Here is a 26,616-nt window from a genome sequence, read left to right on the forward strand (position 1 = left end):
ATGATATAGAGTACAGTATATACGTATGCATATGAGATGAATAATGTAGGGTATGTAAACATATAAGGTAGCATTGTTTAAAGTGGCTAGTGATATATTTACATTTCCCATCAATTCCCATTTATTAAAGTGGCTGGAGTTGAGTCAGTGTGTTGGCAGCAGCCACTCAATGTTAGTGGTGGCTGTTTAACAGTCTGATGGCCTTGAGATAGAAGCTGTTTTTCAGTCTCTCGGTCCCAGCTTTGATGCACCTGTACTGACCTCGCCTTCTGGATGATAGCGGGGTGAACAGGCAGTGGCTCGGGTGGTTGTTGTCCTTGATGATCTTTATGGCCTTCCTGTAACATTGGGTGGTGTAGGTGTCCTGGAAGGCAGGTAGTTTGCCCTCGGTGATGCGTTGTGCAGATGTCACTACCCTCTGGAGAGCCTTACGGTTGTGGGCGGAGCAGTTGCCGTACCAGGCGGTGATACAGCCCGCCAGGATGCTCTCGATTGTGCATCTGTAGAAGTTTGAGTGCTTTTGGTGACAAGCCGAATTTCTTCAGCCTCCTGAGGTTGAAGAGGCGCTACTGCGCCTTCTTCATGATGCTGTCTGTGTGAGTGGACCAATTCAGTTTGTCTGTGATGTGTACGCCGAGGAACTTAAAACTTACTACCCTCTCCACTACTGTTCCATCGATGTGGATAGGGGGGGGTGTTCCCTCTGCTGTTTCCTGAAGTCCACAATCATCTCCTTAGTTTTGTTGACGTTGAGTGTGAGGTCATTTTCCTGACACCACACTCCGAGGGCCCTCACCTCCTCCCTGTAGGCCGTCTCGTCGTTGTTGGTAATCAAGCCTACCACTGTGTCGTCCGCAAACTTGATGATTGAGTTGGAGGCGTGGGTGAACAGGGAGTACAGGAGAGGGTTCAGAATGCACCCTTGTGGGGCCCCAGTGTTGAGGATCAGCGGGGAGGAGATGTTGTTGCCTACCCTCACCACCTGGGGGCGGCCTGTCAGGAAGTCCAGTACCCAGTTGCACAGGGCGGGGTCGAGACCCAGGGTCTCGAGCTTGATGACGAGCTTGGAGGGTACTATGGTGTTGAATGCCGAGCTGTAGTCGATGAACAGCATTCTCACATAGGTATTCCTCTTGTCCAGATGGGTTAGGGCAGTGTGCAGTGTGGTTGAGATTGCATCGTCTGTGGACCTATTTGGGCGGTAAGCAAGTTGGAGTGGGTCTAGGGTGTCAGGTAGGGTGGAGGTGATATGGTCCTTGACTAGTCTCTCAAAGCACTTCATGATGACGGAAGTGAGTGCTACGGGCGGTAGTCGTTTAGCTCAGTTACCTTAGCTTTCTTGGGAACAGGAACAATGGTGGCCCTCTTGAAGCATGTGGGAACAGCAGACTGGTATAGGGATTGATTGAATATGTCCGTAAACACACCGGCCAGCTGGTCTGCGCATGCTCTGAGGGCGCGGCTGGGGATGCCGTCTGGGCCTGCAGCCTTGCGAGGGTTAACACGTTTAAATGTCTTACTCACCTCGGCTGCAGTGAAGGAGAGTCCGCATGTTTTCCTTGCAGGCCGTGTCAGTGGCACTGTATTGTCCTCAAAGCGGGCAAAAAAGTTATTTAGTCTGCCTGGGAGCAAGACATCCTGGTCCGTGACTGGGCTGGATTTCTTCTTGTAGTCCGTGATTGACTGTAGACCCTGCCACGTGCCTCTTGTGTCTGAGCCGTTGAATTGAGATTCTACTTTGTATCTGTACTGACGCTTAGCTTGTTTGATTGCCTTGCGGAGGGAATAGCTACACTGTTTGTATTCGGTCATAGTTCCGGTCGCCTTGCCCTGATTAAAAGCAGTGGTTCACGCTTTCAGTTTCACGCGAATGCTGCCATCAATCCACGGTTTCTGGTTTGGGAATGTTTTAATCGTTGCTATGGGAACGACATCTTCAATGCACGTTCTAATGAACTCGCACACCGAATCAGCGTATTCGTCAATGTTGTTGTCTGACGCAATACGAAACATATCCCAGTCCACGTGATGGAAGCAGTCTTGGAGTGTGGAATCAGATTGGTCGGACCAGCGTTGAACAGACCTCAGCGTGGGAGCTTCTTGTTTTAGTTTCTGTCTGTAGGCAGGGATCAACAAAATGGAGTCGTGGTCAGCTTTTCCAAAAGGAGGGCGGGGCAGGGCCTTATATGCGTCGCGGAAGTTAGAATAGCAGTGATCCAAGGTTTTGCCAGCCCTGGTTGCGCAATCGATATGCTGATACAATTTAGGGAGTCTTGTTTTCAGATTAGCCTTGTTAAAATCCCCAGCTACAATGAATGCAGCCTCAGGATGTATGGATTCCAGTTTGCAAAGAGTCAAATAAAGTTCGTTCAGAGCCATCGATGTGTCTGCTTGGGGGGGAATATATACAGCTGTGATTATAATCGAAGAGAATTCCCTTGGTAGATACGGTCCACATTTGATTGTGAGGAATTCTAAATCCGGTGAACAGAAGGACTTGAGTTCCTGTATGCTTTTGTGACCACACCACGTCTCGTTAGCCATAAGGCATACGCCCCCGTCCCTCTTCTTACCAGGAAGATGTTTGTTTCTGTCGGCGCGATGCGTGGAGAAACCAGCTGGCTGCACCGACTCCGATAGCGTCTCTCCAGTGAGCCATGTTTCCGTGAAGCAAAGAACGTTACAGTCTCTGATGTCCCTCTGGAATGCTACCCTTGCTCGGATTTCATCAACCTTGTTGTCAAGAGACTGGACATTGGCGAGAAGAATGCTAGGGAGTGGTGCACGATGTGCCCGTCTCCGGAGTCTGACCAGAAGACCGCCTCGTTTCCCTCTTTTTCGGAGTCGTTTTTTTGGGTCGCCGCATAGGATCCATTCCGTTGTCCTGGTTGAAAGGCAGAACACAGGATCCGCGTCGCGAAAAACATATTCTTGGTCGTACTGATGGTGAGTTGACGCTGATCTTATATTCAGTAGTTTGTGCGTTACTAGATATTATCTAGCGTGTCCTGCATTGCATATAATCTGACTGAGCATACAAGTATCTGACTGAGCGGGGGTAGGCAGAAGCAGGCGCGTAAACATTCATTCAAACAGCACTTTCGTGTGTTTTGCCAGCAGCTCTTCGTTGTGCGTCATCGTTATTTGCTTTTTTGGTCCTCCAATAATCGGTATTGGCGTTGAAAAATCATAATCGGTCGACCTCTAGTATCAACCCGCAAGGTGCGTGGACAAATTATTTGCTGAGGAATAGGCATACACAAACTCCTCATTACACTATTGTCTTTCTAAATGAAATCAACCTCTTTACCCTCATCATTCAGTTAGGCCAAATTTTAAATTTAATTGTGAATTAAGGTGCACAATTATCATCCATTCATCCGTTTGTCATTCAGTGAGGAGAGAGACTCATTAGCGCCTGGCTGGGTACCAACATCCTATAGCACATTGTCATGGGGGGTTACGTTGGGAATAGGTGTGAACTGGTAAAAAGGCTCAATACTTTTCTGTTTGTGATTTCAAAATTCAGACACATGAGCAGTGTAAAATACAAACATTTAGGAAAAGTCATGGAAGGAGCAGGATAGCTTATTTTTTTTGGCAGATGTTTTTTTTTCAGTGGCCTATGGCGGTTCTAGTGTTGTCTTTCCATTCCCACGGTTTCAAACCACCATCAGTTAGGCAACTCTGGACACGATTCATCTTATTGACTGAGCTTCTTTCTTATAACTGTTGGTTAAAATGGGTATTTTACACACACACACACACACACACACACACACACACACACACACACACCAATACCTCCTAAATGAATAATATGGTTAGAAGTCTTCCAGGTTCTGTATTCCACACCACCACTCCCAGTAGGGAGTTTAGAAGAACACTCTTATCCCAGGGCATGTTGGAACATTCTTTACTAATTTACAAGTGTAAAAGTTGATTTAGCCTTTGAACATGTCCCTGTTCTGTTCTTTGTCTTGTAAAAAAACAGATGGGGAAAAAAGATCCTATTCTCTCTTCCCATGCAGAGATCGTGACATCACACCGGGACGGTAACTGCCCCTGCTGGTTACTAGGAAGCCCCTGATTTCCCCCTGTGGAGATGGAGCCCCAGGGGCTGCCCAGAGCAGAGGGGGATTATGAGATGTTGGGTCTGCTGGTGCCCAGTCCCCAGAGTGAGGCGGTCACCCATGAGCTGGAGGAGCTGACCCTACAGCCCAGCAACAACCTGCCCCCCCTCAACGAACGCAAGAACGGTGAGTGGGGAGGAGAAACAAGCACACACTATGGTGATCGTCAAATTGATTGTCCTTTTTGGTTTTGAGTTGTGACCATCTGTACTCACTGGATGTTCTCAGCTGACTCTCACAGTGAAAAAGACTAATCAGCTTTGTAGCATGCAGGCGATCTACTCACATTGCACAGTTGTTGTTCTGGCAGCTCTATGCGTATGGCTATGGCACTGATGAATGAGCACATGATTACTGGTTTGAATGGGGCTTTAGAAACGCCATTCTGTTTGCCAGTTCCTAATGACAGCTTAGATGGCTTTAGGATATCAGTCAGACTGATTTTATATTGGTCACCCTACACAGGCAGTCTGTTTCTCATACATAATGATCATTTTGTTTTGCTCCACTGTGATAGATGTGGTTGATTGGTTGCTCACTTGAGCAGTGCTATGCTTGAAAAGACCTTCTTACTCAAAGCCTGGAAGATGGAACTCCAGTGAACCTGCCATAATCATGTTTATAGTGTCTTTACAACTGTGATTGGTCTTTTAACACTTGTATATGGGTTAAAAATAGCAGATGTAGGTACTGATAAGTGTATAAATTGGAACCCTCCAGCTCAGTAACATGCTATATATTACATCATAGCTCAGGCTCTGCACTTCACAGCGTTTTATGGGTTTTGACTGCCAGCCGTCCTGAACTTGAGCACTGCACGCGACGAGGTTGACCCCCTCCCTCCCCCAATTGGGTAACTTTGCTATTTTTTTGGTAGTCGGAGTGAGGTAAATGGAGGACTTTATGTATTTTAAAAGATGAGACGGCGAGGATTATAATATTTACCAAAGAATGGAGTTTCGCTGAGCAACTATCGTCATTACTGCCCTTACGACCGGTAGGTACTTCCATAAAATGTCTAAATAAGTTGCATGCAACTGAGAGAGAAAAAAATGCCTTTGCTGGAAAAAATCAGGTGTTATTTGAGATGCAGAAGAGGTGGATTTGGCTCATGTGAATTTAGTCTAAGTAATGACTATAGTTGCTCAGCAAAACCCCATTCCTTGGTAAGTACCAAATGTATTTTGACATTAAGCTTGAAATGCTGGTGAATGGTAAATTGAATGGCTGCTTCCTAGGCTTAAAGGAGAATCTCCATATTCAACGTTTCATGTAAACCCAGATTCTGATTCATCATTAACACATCCCATGCACTTCAGACGTTGTACTGTTGGAAGTTGAGTCACAGGGGAGTGGTGAAAGTGTCAAGCATGTCAGACTCCTTGGAATCCTAGTCAGAATCTCTCACCCTCTGAGCTGACCTGGACTGTGGTCACTGAGCTGACCCACAGCTTAGTGTGTGTGGCTCGCTCTCGCTCTCGCTCTCTGATTCGGTGTGTGTGTGTTAGGGCTGGGAATTGCCAGGAACTGCAGGAATACGATATTATCACGATAGTTACACTACTGTTCAAAAGTTTGGGGTCACTTAGAGATTTCCTTGTTTTGAAAGAAAAGCAAAAAAAATGTTTGTCCATTTTTTAAAAATAACATCAAAATGATCATAAATAGTGTAGACATTGTTAATGTTGTAAATGACTTGTAGCTGTAAACTGCTGATTTTAAAAATATATTTTTTAAATGGAATATCTACAGAGGCCCATTATCAGCAACTATCACTCCTGTGTTCCAATGGCACGTTGTGTAAGCTAATCTAAGTTTATCATTTTAAAAACCCTTTTGCAATATGATAGCACTGCTCAAAACTGCTGTTCTGATTTAAAGAAGCAATAAAACTGGCCTTTAGACTAGTTGAGTATCTGGAGCATCAGCATTTGTGAGTTCGATTACAGGCTCAACATGGCTAGAAACAAAGCTTTCTACTGAAACTCGTCAGTCTATTCTTGTTCTGAGAAATGAAGACTATTGAAGATCTGGCACAACGATGTGTACTACTCCCTTCACAGAACAGCGCAAACTGGCTCTAACCAGAATAGAAAGAGGAGTGGGAGGCCCCGGTGCACAACTGAGCAAGAGGACAAGTACATTAGTGTCTAGTTTGAGAAACAGACTCCTCACAAGTCCTCAACTGGCAGCTTCATTAAATAGTACCCGCAAAACACCAGTCTCAACGTCATCAGTGAGAAGTCACGTTTAGTGTGTGTATTTACATCGAATGTGTCGTCGAAAATTGAATGAGACGGAATTCACGACAAGCGGTTCACAATGTTTTGTTAGGCTACAAAAATTGATTATCAAACAAAAGACCTTTCATTGTGTAACAATGAGCATTGAGATTGCAAACAGGAAGATCGTCAAAGGTAAAAGATTTATTTTATTGCAATTTGGGATTTTGTTACGCCTGTGCTGGTTGAAATAGTTTTTTTTATGGGGCTCTGTCCTCAGATAATCGCATTGTATTCTTTCGCAGTAAATCCTTTTTAAAATCTGACAACGCAGTTGGATTAGCAAGATTCTAGGCTTTCGAAACATGTGAGACACTTGTGTTTTCATGAATGTTTAATATGACTATGTAGCGATCACCGTATGTTGTCGAATTGAATCCCGCTAACGGGTTCGGTGCAATCACCCGTTTGGCGAAGAAGGCTATGATTCAATGATAAATTAACAGGCGCCGCATCGATTATATGCAACGCAGGACAAGCTAGGTAACTACACATGGTCAACGATATTACTAGTTTAATAACTAGTGATTATGTTAAATGTGATTTGTGTTTTACAAGATACGTTTAATGCTAGCTAGCACCTTGGCTCCTTGCTGCAATCGCATAACAGGTAGTCAACCTGCCACGCAGTCTCCTCGTGGAGTGCAATGTAATCGGCCATGATCGTGTACGAAAATGCTGATTACCGATTTGTATATGAACTTGAAATCGGCCCTAAATATTCGGCCATTCCGATTTAATCGGTCGACCTTTAGTCCAATCTATTGAATTTACCACAGGTGGACTCCAATTTTTTATTTTAACTAGGCAAGTCAGTTAAGAACAAATTCTTATTTTCAATGACGGCCTAGGAACAGTGGGTTAACTGCCTGTTCAGGGGCAGAACGACAGATTTGTACTTTGTCAGCTCTGGGATTTGAACTTGCAACCTTCCGGTTACTAGTCCAACGCTCTAACCACTAGGCTACCCTGCCGCCCCAATGAAGTTGTAGAAACATCTCAAGCATGATCAATGGAAACAGGATGCACCTGAGCTCAATGTGGAGTCATAGCAAAGGGTCTGAGTACATGTAAAATAGTCAATTCTGTTTTTCATTATGGGGTGTTGTGTGTAGGTTGATGAGAAAAACTAACAATTTAATCATTTTTAGAATAAGGCTGTAATGTAACAAAATGTTATGTTAAGGGGTCTGAATACTTTCCGAATGCACTGTATATATTTTCTGTATTTTTATATTGTATTCTAGAGGGCACATTTAGAAAAGAGACATAGGTATCTTTGTCTACCCTGTCAAAATAGGCTAAATATTAAAATACTTTCAATGATTTCTTTGAAGTTTTTCAATAAATATTCATAGCTACTTTTTAAGTTAATACCTGCAATCAACGTGTGCATATGTTAGGAGATTGAGCAGACTGTATTCTTCATTCCACCTGTCACATTACTTTACAGTAAGAAGCTTATCTCAGATGAGCCAGTCACATGTTTTTTGTAAATAGCATAACGGGAGAAAGCGACCTGGTGAGTCCGTAGCGTTCTATCGGCGAATCTCTGTTGTGCGGTGCACATGAGGTGATGTTACACTTGTATGCAATTCACTACTAAATGTTTGCCATCAGTTAGCCTATGTCTATAAAGCTCTGGATGAGTTATTTCTTCCCTGTGCTTCCTACTAGTGTTTTTCCTCCCATGCTTTTCTGAAGAGCAGCACATCATAACTTTGTTCATTTGCACAATTTCTCTCATTCCCTTTCGCATGTAAATGTTCACATTCACCGAAAATGACATTTGGTAGCTATTGGCTATGCTTGTATAACTTTATGATCTGTATTTTGCTGTGTTTGCTATTTAGTTTATGTTCGTTTTCACTCGTTAGCATTTAGCTGACAGCGTCTATGTGATCTCGCTATTAGTATGCTAATTTTGTTAGCTTTCTGGTACTAGAGGCCCAATGGGCTTTTCTTGTGTGCTATGCCGGTAATACCATAAATCCCGGGATGAGAGAATGACGGTATGAAAATCTAGATACCGCCCAAGCCTAGTAATCAAGTACATTTAGGCTAGCTGATTTAGCTGTTTGAAATCATGTTTTACATGTTTAGCTATTTGAGAGAAATCACAATTCCCCCTGATATTTGTTCCTGTACAATTTTCAAATGCTTTTGATTATTGAAATGAGTTTGTGCCGGATTTGATTAGCCTTGGCTGCAGCTAAAAAGAACAAAGAATGAAACGGTATTAAGTTATGAATTTATTGTTCAGAAAAGGGATTCAAGTGAAACCAACCAGGCTTGTTAACCACTGCTGGTGGTAAAGGAAGTCAGTTGTTGTGGCCGTGGGAGTCCAAACTCTGCTGGTCTGTGTGTCTAGCGTTCTAACAGAACCACATCCTCTTGTGAAAGCCTCAGTTACTCATGATGACTTCAGACCCGCAGATGCAGGCAGTTTCTGGTTGTGTCTACATTTCTCTCTCGCCCCCCTCCCCCAACAGTCCTTCAGCTGAGGCTACAGCAGAGACGCACCCGTGAGCAGCTGGTAGACCAGGGCATCATGCCTCGTGAGTATGGGCACTGCCACTTTATGTAGTCATAATTGAGTTATGTGTTCGCGTTAGAGGTGTCTGTTGAGAAGCTGACAATGTGTTTCTCCCCATGCAGCTCTAAAGAGCCCAGCGGCATTTCATGAGCAGATACGCAGCCTGGAGAGAGCCAGGGTAAGAGCTCAGCCTTGCAAATACATTCCCCAATATATTCCGTGTTCTTGTATGGACATTTCTTGAAAATGCCCTGTCCCCGTTTTCCCTTTCCCAGACTGAAAACTTCCTGAAACACAAGATCCGCAGCCGACCAGAGAGATCTGAACTGGTCAGAATGCACATCCTTAAGGAGACTGGGGCAGAGCCCTCCCTGCAGGCCACCCAGATGAAGCTGAAGAGGGCCAGGCTGGCTGACGACCTGAATGAGAAGCTGGCCCAGCGCCCCGGCCCCATGGAACTGGTAGAAAAGAACATTCTGCCTGTAGAACCCAGCGTCAAGGAGGCCATCATTGGTAAGGCCTGGTAGAGAAAGTGATATGGAGCCGTATCAGGAGTCTGAGTGTAGGAGTGCTGAATTAGGATCAGGTTTGTTTTTTAGATCATAATAAATGCGATTAGATGGGCAGCCTGAACCTGCCTAAATCACAGAATTCTGAGGCCTGTTCACCTTTACCCCTTTATAAACTTGATATGGACCTTTTGGTTAATGTGCTGTGTTAATGTTGAATGTGTTGGTCCCTCAGTAAACTACCCCAAAGCGCTGGACACGTACGGGTTTGATGAGGACAGCGGGGACGCCCTGTCTCCAGAGCAGCCGGCCAGCCATGAGTCCAAGGCCTCCACACCCTCCCCTGGGGAACCTCGGGCCCTAGAGGCCCCCTGCCCACCACCGCTGCCCACAATCACCAACAACCACACAATCCTACAGGTAGGACATGGGAGGTTCTTTATCCACTTGAATTTCCTTATGAAGGATAATACATATGCTTCATCAAACCTAGAGTTGCAAAGAGAAGGTATATTACTTGAAACTTTCAGAGTTTACCAGTAAAATACTTGAATTTTGGTAGCTATCGAGTTTTGGGGGGGAATTTTATAAGATTAATACCATTGGTATTTATACCAATATATTGTATATTTCTTTACAGTTATTTATTTTACAATGTCTGTCTTTTATCAATGTTTTGCCACCAAACTGGTGGCAGCTGTGAAAAAAGTTAATAGTTGAAAGACTTTCAGTTAATTGAAAATGATGTTGATTTTAGATGCTTTTTTTCATTACTTAGGCTATTTTCTCTTGAACAACATGGTCTATCCACTAGAGCAGTGTTTCCCAACTCCAGTCCTCGGCTACCCTCCAAGTACACATTTGTTGTAGCCGTGGACAAGCACACCTGATTCAACTTGTCAATGAATCATCAAGCTCACAATGAGTTGAATCAGGTGAGTTTGTCTCGGGCTACAACAAAAATGTGTGCTGATGGTGGAACTTGAGGACTGGAGTAGGGAAACCTGGACTAGAAACTCATGGAAAATATGGACACAAATTTATAAAAAATGAATATGTATATGAATACATTTATTTTTTTAAAGTTATCCAAGTATAAATGATCAAATTAACTTTGGTAAATTACCAGTAGCTTTGCAACCCTAATCATACCTCACATTCTTTATCTACCCCTGAATGATTGTAATAATTTAAGTAAATGTTCAGAGAAATGCAAATTATTAACAAGAAACTTAGTTATGTAAGTTGTATGCTTAGTTATGACTGAAATCTGTTCTTCTATCCCAGCCCTTTCCTGTTGTCACCCAGGCAACGGCAGACTTCCTCAAAGCTCTCTCCACCCAAGAGCTGCCAGTCAGTCGCCCAGCACCCGCGTCTCAGCCTATCATCACTGTCGTTCCTTCAAAGCCAGGGCCCACCCTAGTGAAAGTAAGCAGACACATTGTTCTGTCTACTGTTTAGGAAAGTATACTTTCTAAACATCAAACTTCACATTGAAACAAAAGCTCAGTCTTTGAACTAGCATTGAAACCAAATCACTGAATAAATAAATGTAAATCTATCTCTCTGTACTAAAATCTGGATTGTCATCTTTCAGTCATAGAAAAAAAACAGTACTTGAGTCACTTCTAAACACAGATTGTCAGCCCTTGTCCCTGTTCATTAAAACAAGTCTAAGGCAGACTGACTAGTTTTCAATCATGTGCATCTTCTTTATCTTGATGTTTCTCTTCTCTCATCCCACAGCAGAGCCAGCCCAAACAGCCGGGAGAGAGGAATCGCAGTAAGAAGGGCAAGGACCCAAAGCCCCGGGTCAAGAAGTTAAAGTACCACCAGTATGTCCCCCCAGACCAGAAACAGGAGGCCAGCGATGCCCCCATGGACTCATCCTACGCCAAGATCCTCCACCAGCAGCAACTCTTCCTCCAGCTGCAGATCCTCAACCAACAGCAGCAGCAGCACTACAACTACCACACCATCCTCCCAGCACCCTTAAAGTAGGATATTACTGTCATATCAGGGCAAAACAAATAATACTCCTGGGGTCAAATCGAAACTTCCACCTAAGTCCAATCTCCACTTTGTCAGTGAGGGACTAAGTGAAAATGTGATATAATTTAGCATTTGCCCCAGAGGCTCAACAGACCTGAAATTCCGAGATCCGACCCGAGCGGGTCCGGGTAGGCTTGGGCGATACCCTGGTTTACGGTATAAACAGTATATTTTTAAAAATACAGATGGTATGATTTTCAATACCGGGGAGTTAGCGGCACCCCCGCCTCGCTGGTGTGCGTGCTACGCCACTGCTTGTAACTTAAAGGAAAATTCCACCTAAAAACTATATTTTGGTATTTTTCTTTAGTCCATTGTTGACATAGTCACAAAGTTTTGCTTGTCAGCAATCAAGTTTTCAAGATACTGTATGTAACTTTCAAAATACAGAAATCATCCCTGTATGAGGCATTTAGCATCATATGATGCTGTGTTTTACATCATATGGTGATGATTTCTGTATTTTGAAAGTTACATACAATATCTTAAACTTGATTGCTGACCAGCAGAACATTTTGTGTGTATGTCTACAATGGATGAATGAAACAAATACTAAGAGTTTTTGGGTGGAATTCTCCTTTAAGTGAAGTATAACTATACGAAATCTGTGTCAAATTATATCCAGCTCAGGGCTCCAGCTATGTATTTGGTTTTCTAAATTGCTAGCAAAGTTTTCTAGATTTCAAGATGAACCTTGGTTACAGCAGAGACATTCATTCCTCTCTTGGATCAAGATCCTGGTTGCCTAAATTGTTTTGGGCATACATTTTTTTGAAATAGCGTCCCTTGTGTGCATATTCGGTAATACCTTATACCCCAGTAGGGTACAAAAACGGTATGACAGTATGAAATTCTGGATGCCGCCCAACACTAGGTCCGGGTCCTAAATTCAGACTTTTGTCTCGGGTCGGGTCTGATATAATTGTGTGGGAAGTGATTAGAACTGTGTAAGCTTGTTATTTGTGTCAGCCAATTGCAACTCAATAAAATGTATAGATCATGTCCATTTGAAACTGTTTCTGGCTGCCCCTGCTGCTGAGGGGAGAGAGAGAATGCGAGTGATGGGAGCCTTGGTTTAGGCCAGTGGTTCCCTTCCCTTTTCACTTACTGTACCACCAACTGTATTTTGCTCTGCCCAGAGTACCCCTAAAGTAACCCCCCTCATGTGCATTTTACCAGTAAGCCTATGGTCTCATGAGTCCTGGTTGGGAACCACTGGCCTAGGCTACTGTTGATTGCGAAGATGGAGGCCTTTTTCTTTGAAGTAAAACTAAAGTTAGGAGAAGGAGTACGGTGAAAAGAGGCCAAGGGGGAATGTCCTCAGTGACAAGTTCTAATATTATAGTGAACAAAGATGAGAAGAACGTTGGCACGGCCAGGTGGACTGTGTGCAACTCGCTATTCAGGTTTCATGTAATTTTCTAACTTTTAATTTCTGTATTTTTCATTTGTTTGGTCATTATTGTTATTATTATCGGCCTATTTAAGAATCTAAACCAGCTGTTTTAAAAATTATTTACACCAGTTCACTTAAAATAATGGAAACATAAAATACCTGATTTACTTCTTATCCCTTGCACAAATAGCTTACAGCTGTGTCAGTTGATACAATGTTTCAAGTTCATTGCAGACAGGCCACGCATAGCCAATGTGAGGTGGACATTTATGGCTATAAAGTTTTGAATATGCTACACATAAAAATGCACCGAATAGTTAAAAAAAATGTTATAGGCAGTTAAGGACACTTAACTGTGGATTATTTGCCCAATATCACTTGTTTATTGATTGCGCTGGCAGCACCCAGTCGGAGGTTTCTTCCTCCCTCTCTTTCTACTCTCGGATCTGAACGGATCTCTCGGATCCAACCCAGCACGGGTCTGTTTTTCCACGGGCCTTTTCGGAACGCTTCTGACTGTACTTCGTTATTTAAAAAAATACATTTAAGCATGTCTGGTGGGAAAGCCATGGATCCATTTCAGAACGAGTCCAACTATTTGGACCCGTGAAGACCTCTAATTTCCCCTCACTAGGTTAATAACCTCTGTCATTACGTCAATCTGTCTACCTGTTGTTCAAACAAAGGTTTACAAGAGAATATTATGTTAGCTGGAAAGCACCTAAAAAGCAAACCAACTGTTTCCAATGACCTGAATGACAAACTGACAATTGGCTAGATTCCAATAGCAAATCCTCTATAATGATATTAATAACCTGCAGGATGTTGTTTTGGCCTTTTCTATCATTTCCCTGTTAGTGGGAGTTGATCCAAGGTCAGTTATTGTTGGAACTCTGCATTGTTCTATTGACTGATTGTGTACTAAGATGCAGGGCAGAGGAGGCTCCTAATATATATTGCTAACACATTTCCCTTCTCCCTCTCTCTCCACCCCTCTTTCCCCCACATTTCCCCTCTCCCTCCTTCGCCATATCTCACTCCACCCTCTACACTCCCTTTTCCTCTTGTTTCTCTCTCCATTCACCTCCCTCTCCTCCTCCAGACCTGTAGCTGAGGGTCAGAACAGCAGTGTGAGCGGCCTGCCAACCTCTATAGTGCTGTCCCTGCCTCCTGCCCCCCATGTCACTGTCCCTCCTCCCACCCCTGTCCGTCCCAACAACAGCCTATCCAACCGCAAGCCTGGCCACCTGCCTCCTAACCTGGAGGACATGAAGGTGGCCGAGTTGAAACTGGAGCTGAAATTGCGAAGCCTCCCTGTCTCGGGGACCAAGACTGATCTCATCGAGAGGCTGAAGCCCTACCAGGAGAGTCCCAGCACCCCGGCCCCTACCACAGTCCCAAACCCCAGCCCTAAAACCCTCCCCTCAGTTCCCATAGAGGTTGGCTCATCCCCTGCACTTCTACCTGCCCACCAGGTGGCACCAGAGAGCATGAGCGCCACAGCCCCAGTGTCCCCAATCCCCACAGACCTCGCCACCTTCAGAGACGACGGAGGGATGCCCAGGGTATCCAAGCTCCTTTGCGACCCCCAGAGGGTGAGCCTCTGTCGGACAGGCATGGGGATGTCCCACCTTGGCCTGGGTGTTGTCCCGGAGGAGAAGGACCGGCGGCTCCATGAGAAGGAACGTCAGATCGAGGAGCTGATGAGGAAGCTGGAGCAGGAGCAGATGCTGGTGGAGGAGCTCAAGATGCAGCTGGGGGTGGAGAAGACCCAGCCCCTCCAGGGACCCTCAGACCCCGTCCCTATGATCCAGACCTTCAACGCAGTCAAAATGGAAGGCAGGGTCCTTCCTAACTGCTCAGCCATGATTAACTCAACCCTGGCCCCCCAGACTCTCCCCACTGTGGTGAAGGTAGAGGATGTCATTTGTAACTCCAGACCCCATTCCCAGCCCAATCCAGCCCCCAGTCTGCCCCAGTTTTTCATCAGCCACCAGGGGAGAGTGTCCCAGGTTCTAGGCCAGCCTGTTTCCCAGACCCTACTCACAGCCCAGGATGGCTCTGCTCAGATCCTCCTTCCTGTCCTCCAGGCTACGTTGTCAAATCAGGCCCCAGGTCTGATGCAAGCCTCCATCTCCCAGCTGCATACCACCAAGATGGAGACAGCCTCCACTCAGCAGATAACTAATCACAACCACATTTTGCAGGTGATTTCAAGTTACATAGATGCACATCTTAAATCAGGTTACAGACCAGTTAACTAGGCGTAAGACCCCTAGACTTAGCGAGTGCAGTGATATTAGCAGGCTAGTTAATTGGTTTCTTCACTCTACGATCCTGTATTTTTACCCCCTTCTGTGTCTTTTCTACAGACTGTTACAGTTTGTAACGGCTCTGGGATGGTGGAGAACCAGACTATGCCCGACATGCCTCCCCAGTGTTTCCTGAGCAGCTCCCCAGATAACAGGCTCTCTCCCCGTGGGGCTTCACCCAGCCACAACCTTTCCAATGGGCCTGTTAACAAGGTACGCTTTCTCTATTTATTATTTAGAAAACATCATACTCTATCCTAAATGTGATGCAAAATACATATTGCAAACCTACCTTTCTCTCTCAAATCCTTTCAAATCTTACATTCGGTATATGAGTTCTTATTACAGACCAGGTAGGTTGTGTTAAATGTTTTCCTCTTCTCTCAATTCCTCCAGTCCCCTTCTCCATCCCAGCCCACCTTCATCCTCCACCCCTCCTCCCTCGTTACCCAGCCCCCCAAGACCAGGGAGCCCCCTCGCTACGAGGATGCAGTTAAACAGACCCGCAACCTGCAGCAGGCCAACAACCTCACACAGGTGAACACTAGGGTTGAATGGCATTTACCAAGATTTACTGCCAAAACCACTACCTTTTCCCGGCATAAATAACTGCGAGAAACCGGTAAATTATAAGCAAATTTGTATCAACAGCATGACGTTGAATTATATGCAATGTCTACATCTGAGTTCTCTATGGCCTTCTCTCTGGTCAATGCATGATGAATCATCAACGCTTAGGTTGGGGACAGACAGCCCATCTAATTATAGTCCTATCATCTCATCACCGAATGAGCATCTAATTTACACATCTCCATCTGTCTTTCGGGGGTCAACTTATTATTTTATTTATAATATTATTATTTTTTATTTTATTGCAGCTGCATAGTTTTAAAACAGGTCTAAGGCACTGCATTTCAGTACAGACCCTGTTTTGATTCATGCCAGCAGCATACCACCCTGCATTCCACTGCTGGCTTGCTTCTGAAGCTAAGCAGGTTTGGTCCTGGTCGGTCCCTAGATGGGAGACTAGATGCTGCTGGAATGCATGTGGGAACAACAGACTGGGATAGGGATTGATTGAATATGTCCGTAAACACACCAGCCAGCTGGTCTGCGCATGCTCTGAGGGCGCGGCTGTGGATGCCTTCTGGGCCTGCAGCCTTGCGAGGGTTGACCGGTTTAAATGTTTTCCTCACGTCGGCTGCAGTGAAGGAAAGTCTGCATGTTTTAGTTGCGGTCAGTGGCACTGTATTGTCCTCAAAGCGGGCAAAAAAGTTATTTAGTCTGCCTGGGAGCAAGACATCCTGGTCCGTGACTGTGCTGGGTTTCTTTTTGTAATCCGTGATTGACTGTAGACCCTGCCACATACCTCTTGTGTCTGAGCCGTTGAATTGAGATTCTACTTTGTCTCTATACTGACGCTTAGCTTGTTTGATTGCCTTGCGGAGGGAATAGTTACACTGTTTGTATTCGGTCATGTTTCCAGTCACCTTGCCCTGATTAAAAGCAGTGGTTCGCGCTTTCAGTTTCACGCGAATGCTGCCATCAATCCACGGTTTCTGGTTTGGGAATGTTTTAATTGTTGCTATGGGAACGACATCTTCAACGCACGTTCTAATGAACTCGCTCACCGAATCAGCATATTCGTCAATGTTGTTGTTTGATGCAATACGGAACATATCCCAGTCCATGTGATGGAAGCAGTCTTGGAGTGTGGAAAAAAAATGTTAAAATCCCCAGCTACAATGAATGCAGCCTCCGGATAAATGGATTCCAGTTTGCAAAGAGTCAAATAAAGTTCGTTCAGAGCCATCAATGTGTCTGCTTGGGGGGGAATATATACAGCTGTGATTATAATCAAAGAGAATTCCCTTGGTAGATAATGCGGTCTACATTTGATTGTGAGGAATTCTAAATCAGGTGAACAGAAGGACTTGAGTTCCTGTATGTTTTTGTGGCCACACCACGTCACGTTAACCATAAAGCATACGCCCCCTCCCCTCTTCTTACCAGAAAGATGTTTGTTTCTGTCGGCGCGATGCGTGGAGAAACCAGCTGGCTGCACCGTCTCCGATAGCGTCTCTCCAGTGAGCCATGTTTCCGTGAAGCAAAGAACGTTACAGTCTCTGATGTCCCTCTGGAATGCTACCCTTGCTCGGATTTCATCAACCTTGTTGTCAAGAGACTGGACATTGGCGAGGAGAATGCTAGAGAGTGGTGCACGATGTGCCCGTCTCCGGAGTCTGACCAGAAGACCGCTTCGTTTTCCCCTTTTTCGAAGTCGTTTTTTTGGGGTCGCCGGCTGGGATCCATTCCGTTGTCCTGGGTGAAAGGCAGAACACAGGATCTGCTTCGCGAAAGTCATATTCTTGGTCGTACTGATGGTGAGTTGACGCTGCTCTTATGTTCAGTAGTTCTTCTCGACTGTATGTAATGAAACCTAACATGACCTGGGGTACCAATGTAAGAAATAACACGTAAAAAACAAAAAACTGCATAGTTTCCTAGGAACGCGAAGCGAGGCAGTCATCTCTGTCGGCGCCTGAGACAAAAACTCACTACTCCCAAGTACTTGTATGAGGTGACTACCTCAAGCTCTACTACCTCTGAGGGTTTAATCACACCTGTGGGAAGAGGGGCAGTCTTCTTATGAAACCACATGACCTTTGTTTTGGAGGAGTTCAGAACAGAGTTATGGGTAGAGAAAGCTTGTTGGACACCAAGAAAGCTTTATTGTAGAGCATTTAACACAAAATCTGGGGAGGGGCCAGGTGAGTATGACTGTCATCTGCACATAAATGGATGAGAGAGCTTCCTACTTCCTGAGCTATGTTGATGTAAATGGAGAAGAGCGTGGGGCCTAGGATCAAGCCTTGGGGTACACCCTTGGTGATAGGCAGTCGCTGAGACAGCAGATGTTCTGACTTTATACACTGCACTCTTTGAGAGAGGTAATTAGCAAACCAGGCCAAAGACCCCTTGGACACCAATACTACTTAGCCGGCCCACAATAATGGAATGGTCTACCGTATCAAAATACTTTGGCCAAGTCAATAAAAATAGCAGCACAACATTGCTTAGAGTGACATCATTGAGGACCTTTTTAAGGTTGCAGTGACACATCCATAACCTGAGCGGAAACCAGATTGCATACCCGAGAGAATACTATAGACATCAAGAAAGCCAGTCAGTTGATTATTGACAAGTTCTTCCAACACTTTTGATAAACAAGGCAAAATTGAAATAGGCCTATAACAGTTTGATCTCCCCTTTAAATAAAGGATGAACCGTGGCTGCCTTCCAAGCAATGGGAACCTCACCAGAGAGGATAGACAGGCTTGGCGATTATAGGGGCAGCAACCTTAAAGAAGAATGGGTCTTAAGCATCTGACCCAGATGTTTTTTTTGCCGTCAAGTTTAAGGAGTTTCTCTAGCACCTCGGACTCAGTGACTGCTCGCAGGGAGAAATTTTGTAGTGGGGCAGGGGGAAAAGAGAGAGGAGCATCGGGGATAGTAGCATTATAAGGCGCTAGCGTCCCACCTCGACTACAGCCAGTGAAATTGCAGGGCGCCAAATTAAAAACCAAAAGAAATCCCATAATTAAAACTACTCAAACATACAAGTATTATACACCATTTTAAAGATAAACTTCTTGTAAATCCAACCACAGTGTCCGATTTCAAATAGGCTTTACGTCGAAAGCACACCAAATGATTATATTAGGTCAGCGCCTAGTCACAGAAAACCATACAGCCATTTTCCAGCCAAGGAGAGGGCTCACAGAAGTCAGAAATGGCTATTAAATGAATTACTAACCTTTGATCATCAGATGACACTCACAGGACTTCATGTTACACAATAGATGTTTGTTTTGTTCGATAATGTCCCTATTTATGACCAAAAACCTCATTTGAAATTGGTGTTATGTTCAGAAATGCATTGTGTCAAACAAACATCTGGTGACAGTGCGGAGAGCCACATCAAATAACAGAAATACTCATCATAAACATTGATAAAAGATACAAGTGTTAAACATACGAAAAAAGAAACTTCTCCTTAATGCAACCACTGTCAGATTTCAAAAAGGCTTTACGGCGAAAGCACACTTTGCGATTATGTTAGGTCAGCGCCTAGCCACAGAAACCCATACAGCCATTTTCCAAACAAGGAGAGGTGTCACAAAAGTCAGAAATAGCATTAAAATGAATCACTTACCTTTGATCTTCATCTGGTGGCACTCCCAGGTCTCCATGTTAGACAATAAATGTTATTTTTGTTCGATAATGTCCCTCTTTATGACCAAAAACCTCCATTTTGTTCGCACGTTTTGTCCAGTAATCCGAATGCACAAGGCATGGGCACTAAGTCCAGATGAAAACTTTTTTTTTTTTAAGTACACGAAAGTTCGTAGAAACATGCCAAACGATGTTTAAAATCAATCCTCTGGTTGTTTTTGTCATAAATAATATTTCAACCGGACAAAAGCTTAGTCAATAGAAAAGGAGAAACAAGAAAGGCGGATTTCCCGATCAGGCGCTTGGCTGATGTCTGGAAATTTCCGCTGTCCACTGATTGAAAGTGGTGTATCTCAATCATTTTTCAGAGTAAAAGCCTGAAACGATGCCTAAAGACTTTCCACATGTAGAGGAAGCCTTAGAGCTTGTGAACTGGGTCTTTATATGGTGGATAGGCTTTCAATGGAAAAACAGCCTTTCAAAATAATAGCACTTCCTGGTTGGATTTTCCTCAGGTTTTTGCCTGTCATATCAGTTCTGTTATACTCAGACATTATTTTAACAGTTTTGGAAACTTGAGAGTTTTCTATCCAAATCTACTAATATGCATATCCTAGCTTATGGGCCTGAGTAGCAGGCAGATTAATTTGAGCATGCTTTTCATCAGGAGGTGAAAATACTGCCCCCTTCGCCGGTTAAGGGACATGGGCAGCTGTGAGGAGGTCTTTTAACCATTTTCCAGAACTGCTTGGGGTTAGACCCACAAAGGGAGAACTGCTTCTTAAAATGACTAACTTTGGCCTTCTGGATAGCCTGAGTGCACTTATTTCTCATTTGCCTGAACGGGAGTATGCCTGAGTATGCATGTGCTGAGCCTTTCGCCAAATGCAATTCTCGTGGTGGAGTAACTCTGCAAGATCACGGTCGAACCAGGGGCTGAACCTGTTTTTAAATCTTATTTTCTTTATGGGGGTGTTTTGTTAACAAAATCACTTACAATATTGAAAAATAAGGTCCAAGCGTCTTAGACAGAGGGGATCAAGCTGATTCTTTTACCAATTTACAGAGGCCAGGTAATGCATTCAATGCCTTATATTTAGGTAATTAATGACGGCTTATTCACAAAAAGCTTTTAACTTATAGCCTCTGTCTCTTGCGCAATACGTAAGCATCTATGCTCCGTTGGCCTCTCTGTTAAAAAGGCTCCTTAGCTCTTGGAGTCTCATGCAAATAAAGTTAGACTAGAATAGCTTGCTGGACGTTATGCTTTTAGAATTTCTTATACGTATAGTCTATTCGAAGAGGGACGGAAGCTCTTTTTTTCCCCTGAATGTTAAATACAGCAGCCCAATAGAACTCCCAGGTAGATCGAAAGAAGAGCGAACTCTCGATGGCGGTAGGCAAAAGCAGTTATTTATTCAGACCCATAACAATTCAATGCTCGTGAAGAGAAGTGAAAGCCGTCTGCATCTAATTCTAGTCATACATTATTCAAGCATGTCAGAATGATGAAGATAAATTAAATACATTTTGTTGTCCTTAACTGTTGAAAGTGAGGAAGGAATGAAATGACACTAAAGAGAGGGGAGGTAGGCTAATAACTTTCGTGGAAATATTATGAGAAGTGTAAATCCAACTCGCTAGCCTGTACTTGTAACTTTATAGGCCTCTTGTGCTGCACCAGAATTCAATGTTCTGGCTCTGCTTTATCACGTTTTGAACGAGGTGTGTAATTTCAGTCCATATAATACAATACAGTAATTGTCTACACTCAAAAAGATTTGCCTACCGGAGCTAGTTTAATTTATTTACCCAAGAGAGCATATAGCTAGCAACATCTATGTGCTTTTATGTTTTTCTGTCATGCGTAATATGGAGTAGCCTATATCATAAAGGCTATGTATTGAATAACGGCACAATCATTTGAGTTTTTGGGGCTTGGGCTCATTAAATGTCTTTTTTAATGTAGGGCTCATAAAATGTATTTAATCAGGCTCAGGTTGCATCAGGTTTGAATTTTCAATCAAAGCTCTAATCAAATCCAGGCAGGCCTATTTATGTTTTATAACGCTTTTGAATGACACTTCTGGTTTTGGCGGAAAATATCGGGTTACATGGGAGAAAAGTGATTTATTCTCTGGATGAAACATTTTGTGAAATACTGGGAAAATATTCAACCCCAGTTGAACACACACGCTTGTACAGTAAGACAGACACACAAACACATTCACAAATGTATGATGTGCGCTCTGTAATGCAATTGGTCACCCAAGAGTCATATTGGTGGTCGTGCATCTCCACCCCCTTACCTTATTGGCTCTCTCAGGTTTCCACGGCAACCAGCCAGCAGATGGACGACCTGTTTGACATCCTGATTCAGAGTGGAGGTGAGAACTTACAGCATGAAGAAACATTTACACCTTTAACTCCTTGTCCTAACCCCGACTAAGTTACAGCCATCTGGTCTTTTCAAACAGTGATACGGTTGGCGTTTCTTTTTAGACTTCAGCCTGTGTTACAATACAGGTAAATAATCTTTGCTATCCTATTCCTGTATCTTTTCTCCTCCAGAGATCACTCCATTCATCCAGCAGGACCTGCCTTCTCTAAGCACTAAGACTGTCCCTGTCACAGCCAACATCACTACCCTCCCTGTCAACACCGCCCTGTTCAGAACCCCTCCACAGATCCAGGTTGCTCCCCCTCCCACCCCTCCCTTCAACCCCCTGCCCCTCCCCAGCCTGGCCTCCGACAACCAGCTGGAGGCCTTCCTGGAGGGGACTCTGAACAACCCGTCCCCAACCACGGATCCCCGCACCCTGGGTCTGATCGAGGAGTTGCAGTCCCAGCTCCTGGATCAACCCTACTCCCCAATGGACACCTCGGAGCTGTCCTTCTGCGACTCCACGTCTCCCCCTTCCTCCCTCAACATGGGCTTGTCCGACACAGTCCTGGACAACATGGAGTGGCTGGATCTAACCATGCCGTCCGACCCCGCGGGGGGGCTCACACCCCTGGGGATTCCTTCAGACTTCCTGGATACACACGACCTGCAGCTGCACTGGGACTGAGGGAGAAGGGGATGGATGGAGTGAGGAAGGAAGAGGAGGAGTGGTGTAGGGATAGAGGGACTCAATGTAACAAATGCAGACTTGGTAAGTGAGGTTAGTCCTTCTTGTGTATTTAAAATATAAAAAAATGTTATGCCATATAAGATTAGCCAGCTGGTGATCGGGGCAGTGGATATTTAATAGGAGTACTGGGACCAGAGCCAAATGAACAAGGAGGCAGACGGTATGTAAATATCCTGTAAATGTTAGCTGTTCCCTCAGCCCTGCTGGAGTTTTTATTGAGTTGGGCAAAGCTTTCACTATACGACACCTGGCAGTCAGCCTTACGCTGTTCAGTTTTCCTTGTGGTGAACACGTGGATGTGCTAACTTAGCATGCGTTTCACATTGGTCATGCTACAGGGTCTGGATCTACAGCCATTGCTCTGTGGAAGCATGCTGCTGTGCCATACAGTCAGTCTGAGAATGTGGTTAGTTTATTACAGATCTGCTGTGCACAAGCCACGACAAACAGCATAACTGACCCAAGTAAAACTTTTTTTTTTTTTGCGACATACCTATATTTGGTATTGCAACATACCTATATTTGGTATTGCGACATAGCTACATATTGTTTTGGATGAGACTGTTTTTTTCCTGAACAAAACAGACGCTATGGTCAGTTGGACTGTTTAAGCAACTGAACTGACACTGAGAACAAAGACTCACTCCTATTGGATGAGGAGGAGTGGACTCCTCCCACTCTGAGCTATGCACTAAGGAGGCGGGCCTTACACCTGCACCTCACACAAGGAAATCTGAATCACAGAAAGATTTTAATGAACCGTTTATTGGAAAAGATGTCGATCCACGTGTTGGTTATCTTTGTGTACTTTCAATTCAAGGATTCCAAGTTGATCCGTCTGAAAGAAAGTGGAGACTACATTGTTGGCAGCTTTATCTTCTGAAAGACAACTGACATATCAGTGGCAAGGGAACAATTATGCTATCACACAGGTACACTACATAGAGGTTAATGTGTATATACTTACTGTATGCAAGCCTGGTCCCAAGGCTGTTTGTGCTCTTGCCAGCTCCATTGCTTATTGCCAAGCATGTTTGACATGACAATGAGTGACAAGAAGTTGGCATGATAGTCTGAGTGCCAGTTGTTTTGTATGCTACAAGTGTTTGTGACCTGTTTCAATGTGGCTGCATGACCTCTGGCAGAAAGAGGTGCTATACTGTAATCTTCTCTGTCTGTCCTGAAATCTGTCTGTCAAATCTCTGCATTTGTCTCAGTCTCTCACTGTGTGTCTGTGGTTCTGTCTGAGAAATGATGCATGATGTCTCTGTCTGCATGTGTGTCTGTGTGTGCCCTTTCTGTGTGTCTCTGTGTTGTTGAACGTTTTAAACAATGTCTGATATCGGGCTATATTTGTCTCTGTCACGGAGTTGGCTGCAACTCACTTGAGTCGTCTTTATTTTTATGAAGTTGGACGTTCATAAGACAAATGAACAACTTTTTTATAGGCTGAGTTTTAAAAAGGTTTGTCTCACAGAACAGCTTTGTATGACTGTTCCCTCTGTCCTGTTTGGTTTGTGTTATGTGGTAAAACGCACAGTAAACACCCACAGTGGTGTGACCAACAGAGTTAAACTAAAAGGGATGACATTAAGCTTCTGGTATTAGCTACCATTTTGTGGCTGAATTTGATGATGTTTATGCGTATAATACTTTTTAAAATGTGCGTTGTGTAGTTCTACCTGGCATATCATGTCAAACGACTTTAGTAGTATTCAGCATCTCAATCCAAATATTATTCTGATCAATATTGTATAGAACTAATACGGTTGTACTGTATAGCACTTTGGAATATCATGGCTTTATTTTGATGTTTGAACAATCATTCTTATCCAACAAGTCAAACACTAAGGATAACATATAGGCAGGTAATAATGCCAAATACTGTACACACTGTCTGTTAACATTAGGAACCAGATGCTTGTAACTGTGGTTTAGGGCTATCAAGGAATTAATTGTTGCCTAATAAGGCAGTGAAACATTGGTGAAAATCTATTGTTGCCACTTTTTAAAAATTGTATTTATCATTTTTGTGTTCTAAAATCAATAGTTTTTTCTGTATATATGCAAGAGGAAGATTACTGTAAATGGTTTTTTTTACCACCCATACCAGAAATATATGGCCAAATGCATCTATATACATGGGTATGCTGTAAAATATGACAGTTGGATTCTAAAACATTTAGATTCTGAATCGTGTCAAACCTGTGTACTACTACTGTTAATAGGATGTTAGTGAAGCAATAAGGCTATAGCCTTACACTTACAGCACTGGTTCATTTGTGTTGTCGCTATCTTATAACAAGATGTCATCGTGTTGATCATTGCAAGCGGATATTGATTTCGGCCTTACCTAATTCTGTGTCTTCTGTGTGGTACTGTCTCCCGTTCAACCCTGGTTCTTTGTCTGAACTGTAACTACACTGAACAAAAGTGTAAACGCAACATTTTCAAAGATTTTAGTTCATGTAAGGAAATCAGTCAATTGAAATACATTCATTAGGCCCTACTCTATGGAGTACAGATGTACAGATGTGTGTCTGTCTGGTCACAGATACCTTAAAAAAAAGGTAGGGGTGTGGATCAGAAAACCAGTCAGTATCTGGTGTGACCACCATTTGCCTCAGGCAGTGTGACATCTCCTTCACATAGAGTTGATCAGGCTGTTGATTGTGGCATGTTGTCCCACTCCTCTGGATATTGGTGGGAACTGGAACATGCTGTCATACACATCGATCCATAGCATCCCAAAAATGCTCAATGGGTGACCTGTCTGAGTATGCAGGTCATGGAGAAACTGGGACATTTTCAGTTTCCAGAAATTGTGTACAGATCCTTCTGACAGGGGCTGTGTATTATCATGCTGAAACATGAGGTGATGGTGGCGGATGAATGGCACGACAATGAGCCGCAGGATCTCTGTGCATTCAAATTGCAATCAATAAAATGCAATTGTGTTCGTTGTCCATAGCTTATGCCTGCCCATACCATAACCCACCGCCACCATGGGGCACTCTGTTCACAACGTTGACATCAGAAAACCTCTCACCCACACATCGGCCATCTACCCGGTACAGTTGAAACCGTGATTCAACCATGATTAGCACCAGTGGGAATCGAGGGTGTGCCTTTGCCCACTGCAGTCTTTTACGACGCCCAAACTGCAGTCAGGTCAAGACTCTGAGGGCCACGAGCACGCTGATGAGATTTCCTGAGACCATTTATGACCATTTGTTCAGAAATTATTCGGTTGTTCAGACCCGCAATTTCTTCAGCTGTCCGGTTGGCTGGTCTCAGATGGTTACGCCGGATGTGGAGGTCCTGGGCTGGCGTGGTTACGCCTGGTCTAACCGGATGTGGAGGTCCTGGGCTGGCGTGGTTACGCCTGGTCTAACCGGATGTGGAGGTCCTGGGCTGGCGTGGTTACGCCTGGTCTAACCGGATGTGGAGGTCCTGGGCTGGCGTGGTTACGCCTGGTCTAACCGGATGTGGAGGTCCTGGGCTGGCGTGGTTACGCCTGGTCTAACCGGATGTGGAGGTCCTGGGCTGGCGTGGTTACGCCTGGTCTAACCGGATGTGGAGGTCCTGGGCTGGCGTGGTTACGCCTGGTCTAACCGGATGTGGAGGTCCTGGGCTGGCGTGGTTACGCCTGGTCTGTGCTTGTGAGGCTGGTTGCCAAATTCTCTAAAACGACGTTTAGGCTGCTTATGGTAGAGAAATGAACGTTCCATTCTCTGACAACCGCCCTGGTGGACATTCCAGCAGTCAGCATGCCAATTGCACGCTCCCTCAACTTGACTGCAAATTTCAGTGGACTTTTATTGTCCCCAGCACAAGATGCACCTTAGTAATGATCATGCTGTTTAATCAGCTTCTTGATATGCCACACCTGTCAGGTGGCTGGATTATTTTGGCAAAGGAGAAATGCTCACTAACACAACATTTGAGAGAGGGAAGCTTTTTGTGGGTATGGAACATTTCTGGGATATTTTATTTCAGCTCATGAAACATGGGACCAACATTTTA

General features: G+C 44.2%; 1 protein-coding gene across 3 annotated transcripts in view; it reads left to right on the plus strand.

The window, feature by feature from the left end:
- The window catches only part of mrtfba (myocardin related transcription factor Ba), a 39,010-nt gene extending 13,789 nt beyond the window's left edge, over window positions 1-25,221 (plus strand). For 2 of the 3 annotated variants that reach the window (XM_024387958.2, XM_024387957.2), the window contains 12 exons: window positions 4,032-4,259; window positions 8,908-8,973; window positions 9,074-9,129; window positions 9,227-9,464; window positions 9,696-9,880; window positions 10,748-10,888; window positions 11,207-11,457; window positions 14,011-15,115; window positions 15,281-15,433; window positions 15,617-15,757; window positions 21,783-21,843; window positions 22,028-25,221. In XM_024387958.2, coding sequence (XP_024243726.2) covers window positions 4,106-4,259; window positions 8,908-8,973; window positions 9,074-9,129; window positions 9,227-9,464; window positions 9,696-9,880; window positions 10,748-10,888; window positions 11,207-11,457; window positions 14,011-15,115; window positions 15,281-15,433; window positions 15,617-15,757; window positions 21,783-21,843; window positions 22,028-22,527 — 3,051 coding nt within the window. In that variant the 5' untranslated portion in view covers window positions 4,032-4,105 and the 3' untranslated portion in view covers window positions 22,528-25,221. Of the gene's footprint in view, window positions 1-3,994; window positions 4,260-8,907; window positions 8,974-9,073; window positions 9,130-9,226; window positions 9,465-9,695; window positions 9,881-10,747; window positions 10,889-11,206; window positions 11,458-14,010; window positions 15,116-15,280; window positions 15,434-15,616; window positions 15,758-21,782; window positions 21,844-22,027 lie in introns of all 3 variants that reach the window. The other variant, XM_024387959.2, reaches the window with a different exon arrangement.
- Window positions 25,222-26,616: the final 1,395 nt, after the last annotated feature.

This window comes from Oncorhynchus tshawytscha, linkage group LG25 (assembly GCF_018296145.1).
Source record: "Oncorhynchus tshawytscha isolate Ot180627B linkage group LG25, Otsh_v2.0, whole genome shotgun sequence".
In the NCBI taxonomy this organism is placed as follows: Eukaryota; Metazoa; Chordata; class Actinopteri; order Salmoniformes; family Salmonidae; genus Oncorhynchus; species Oncorhynchus tshawytscha.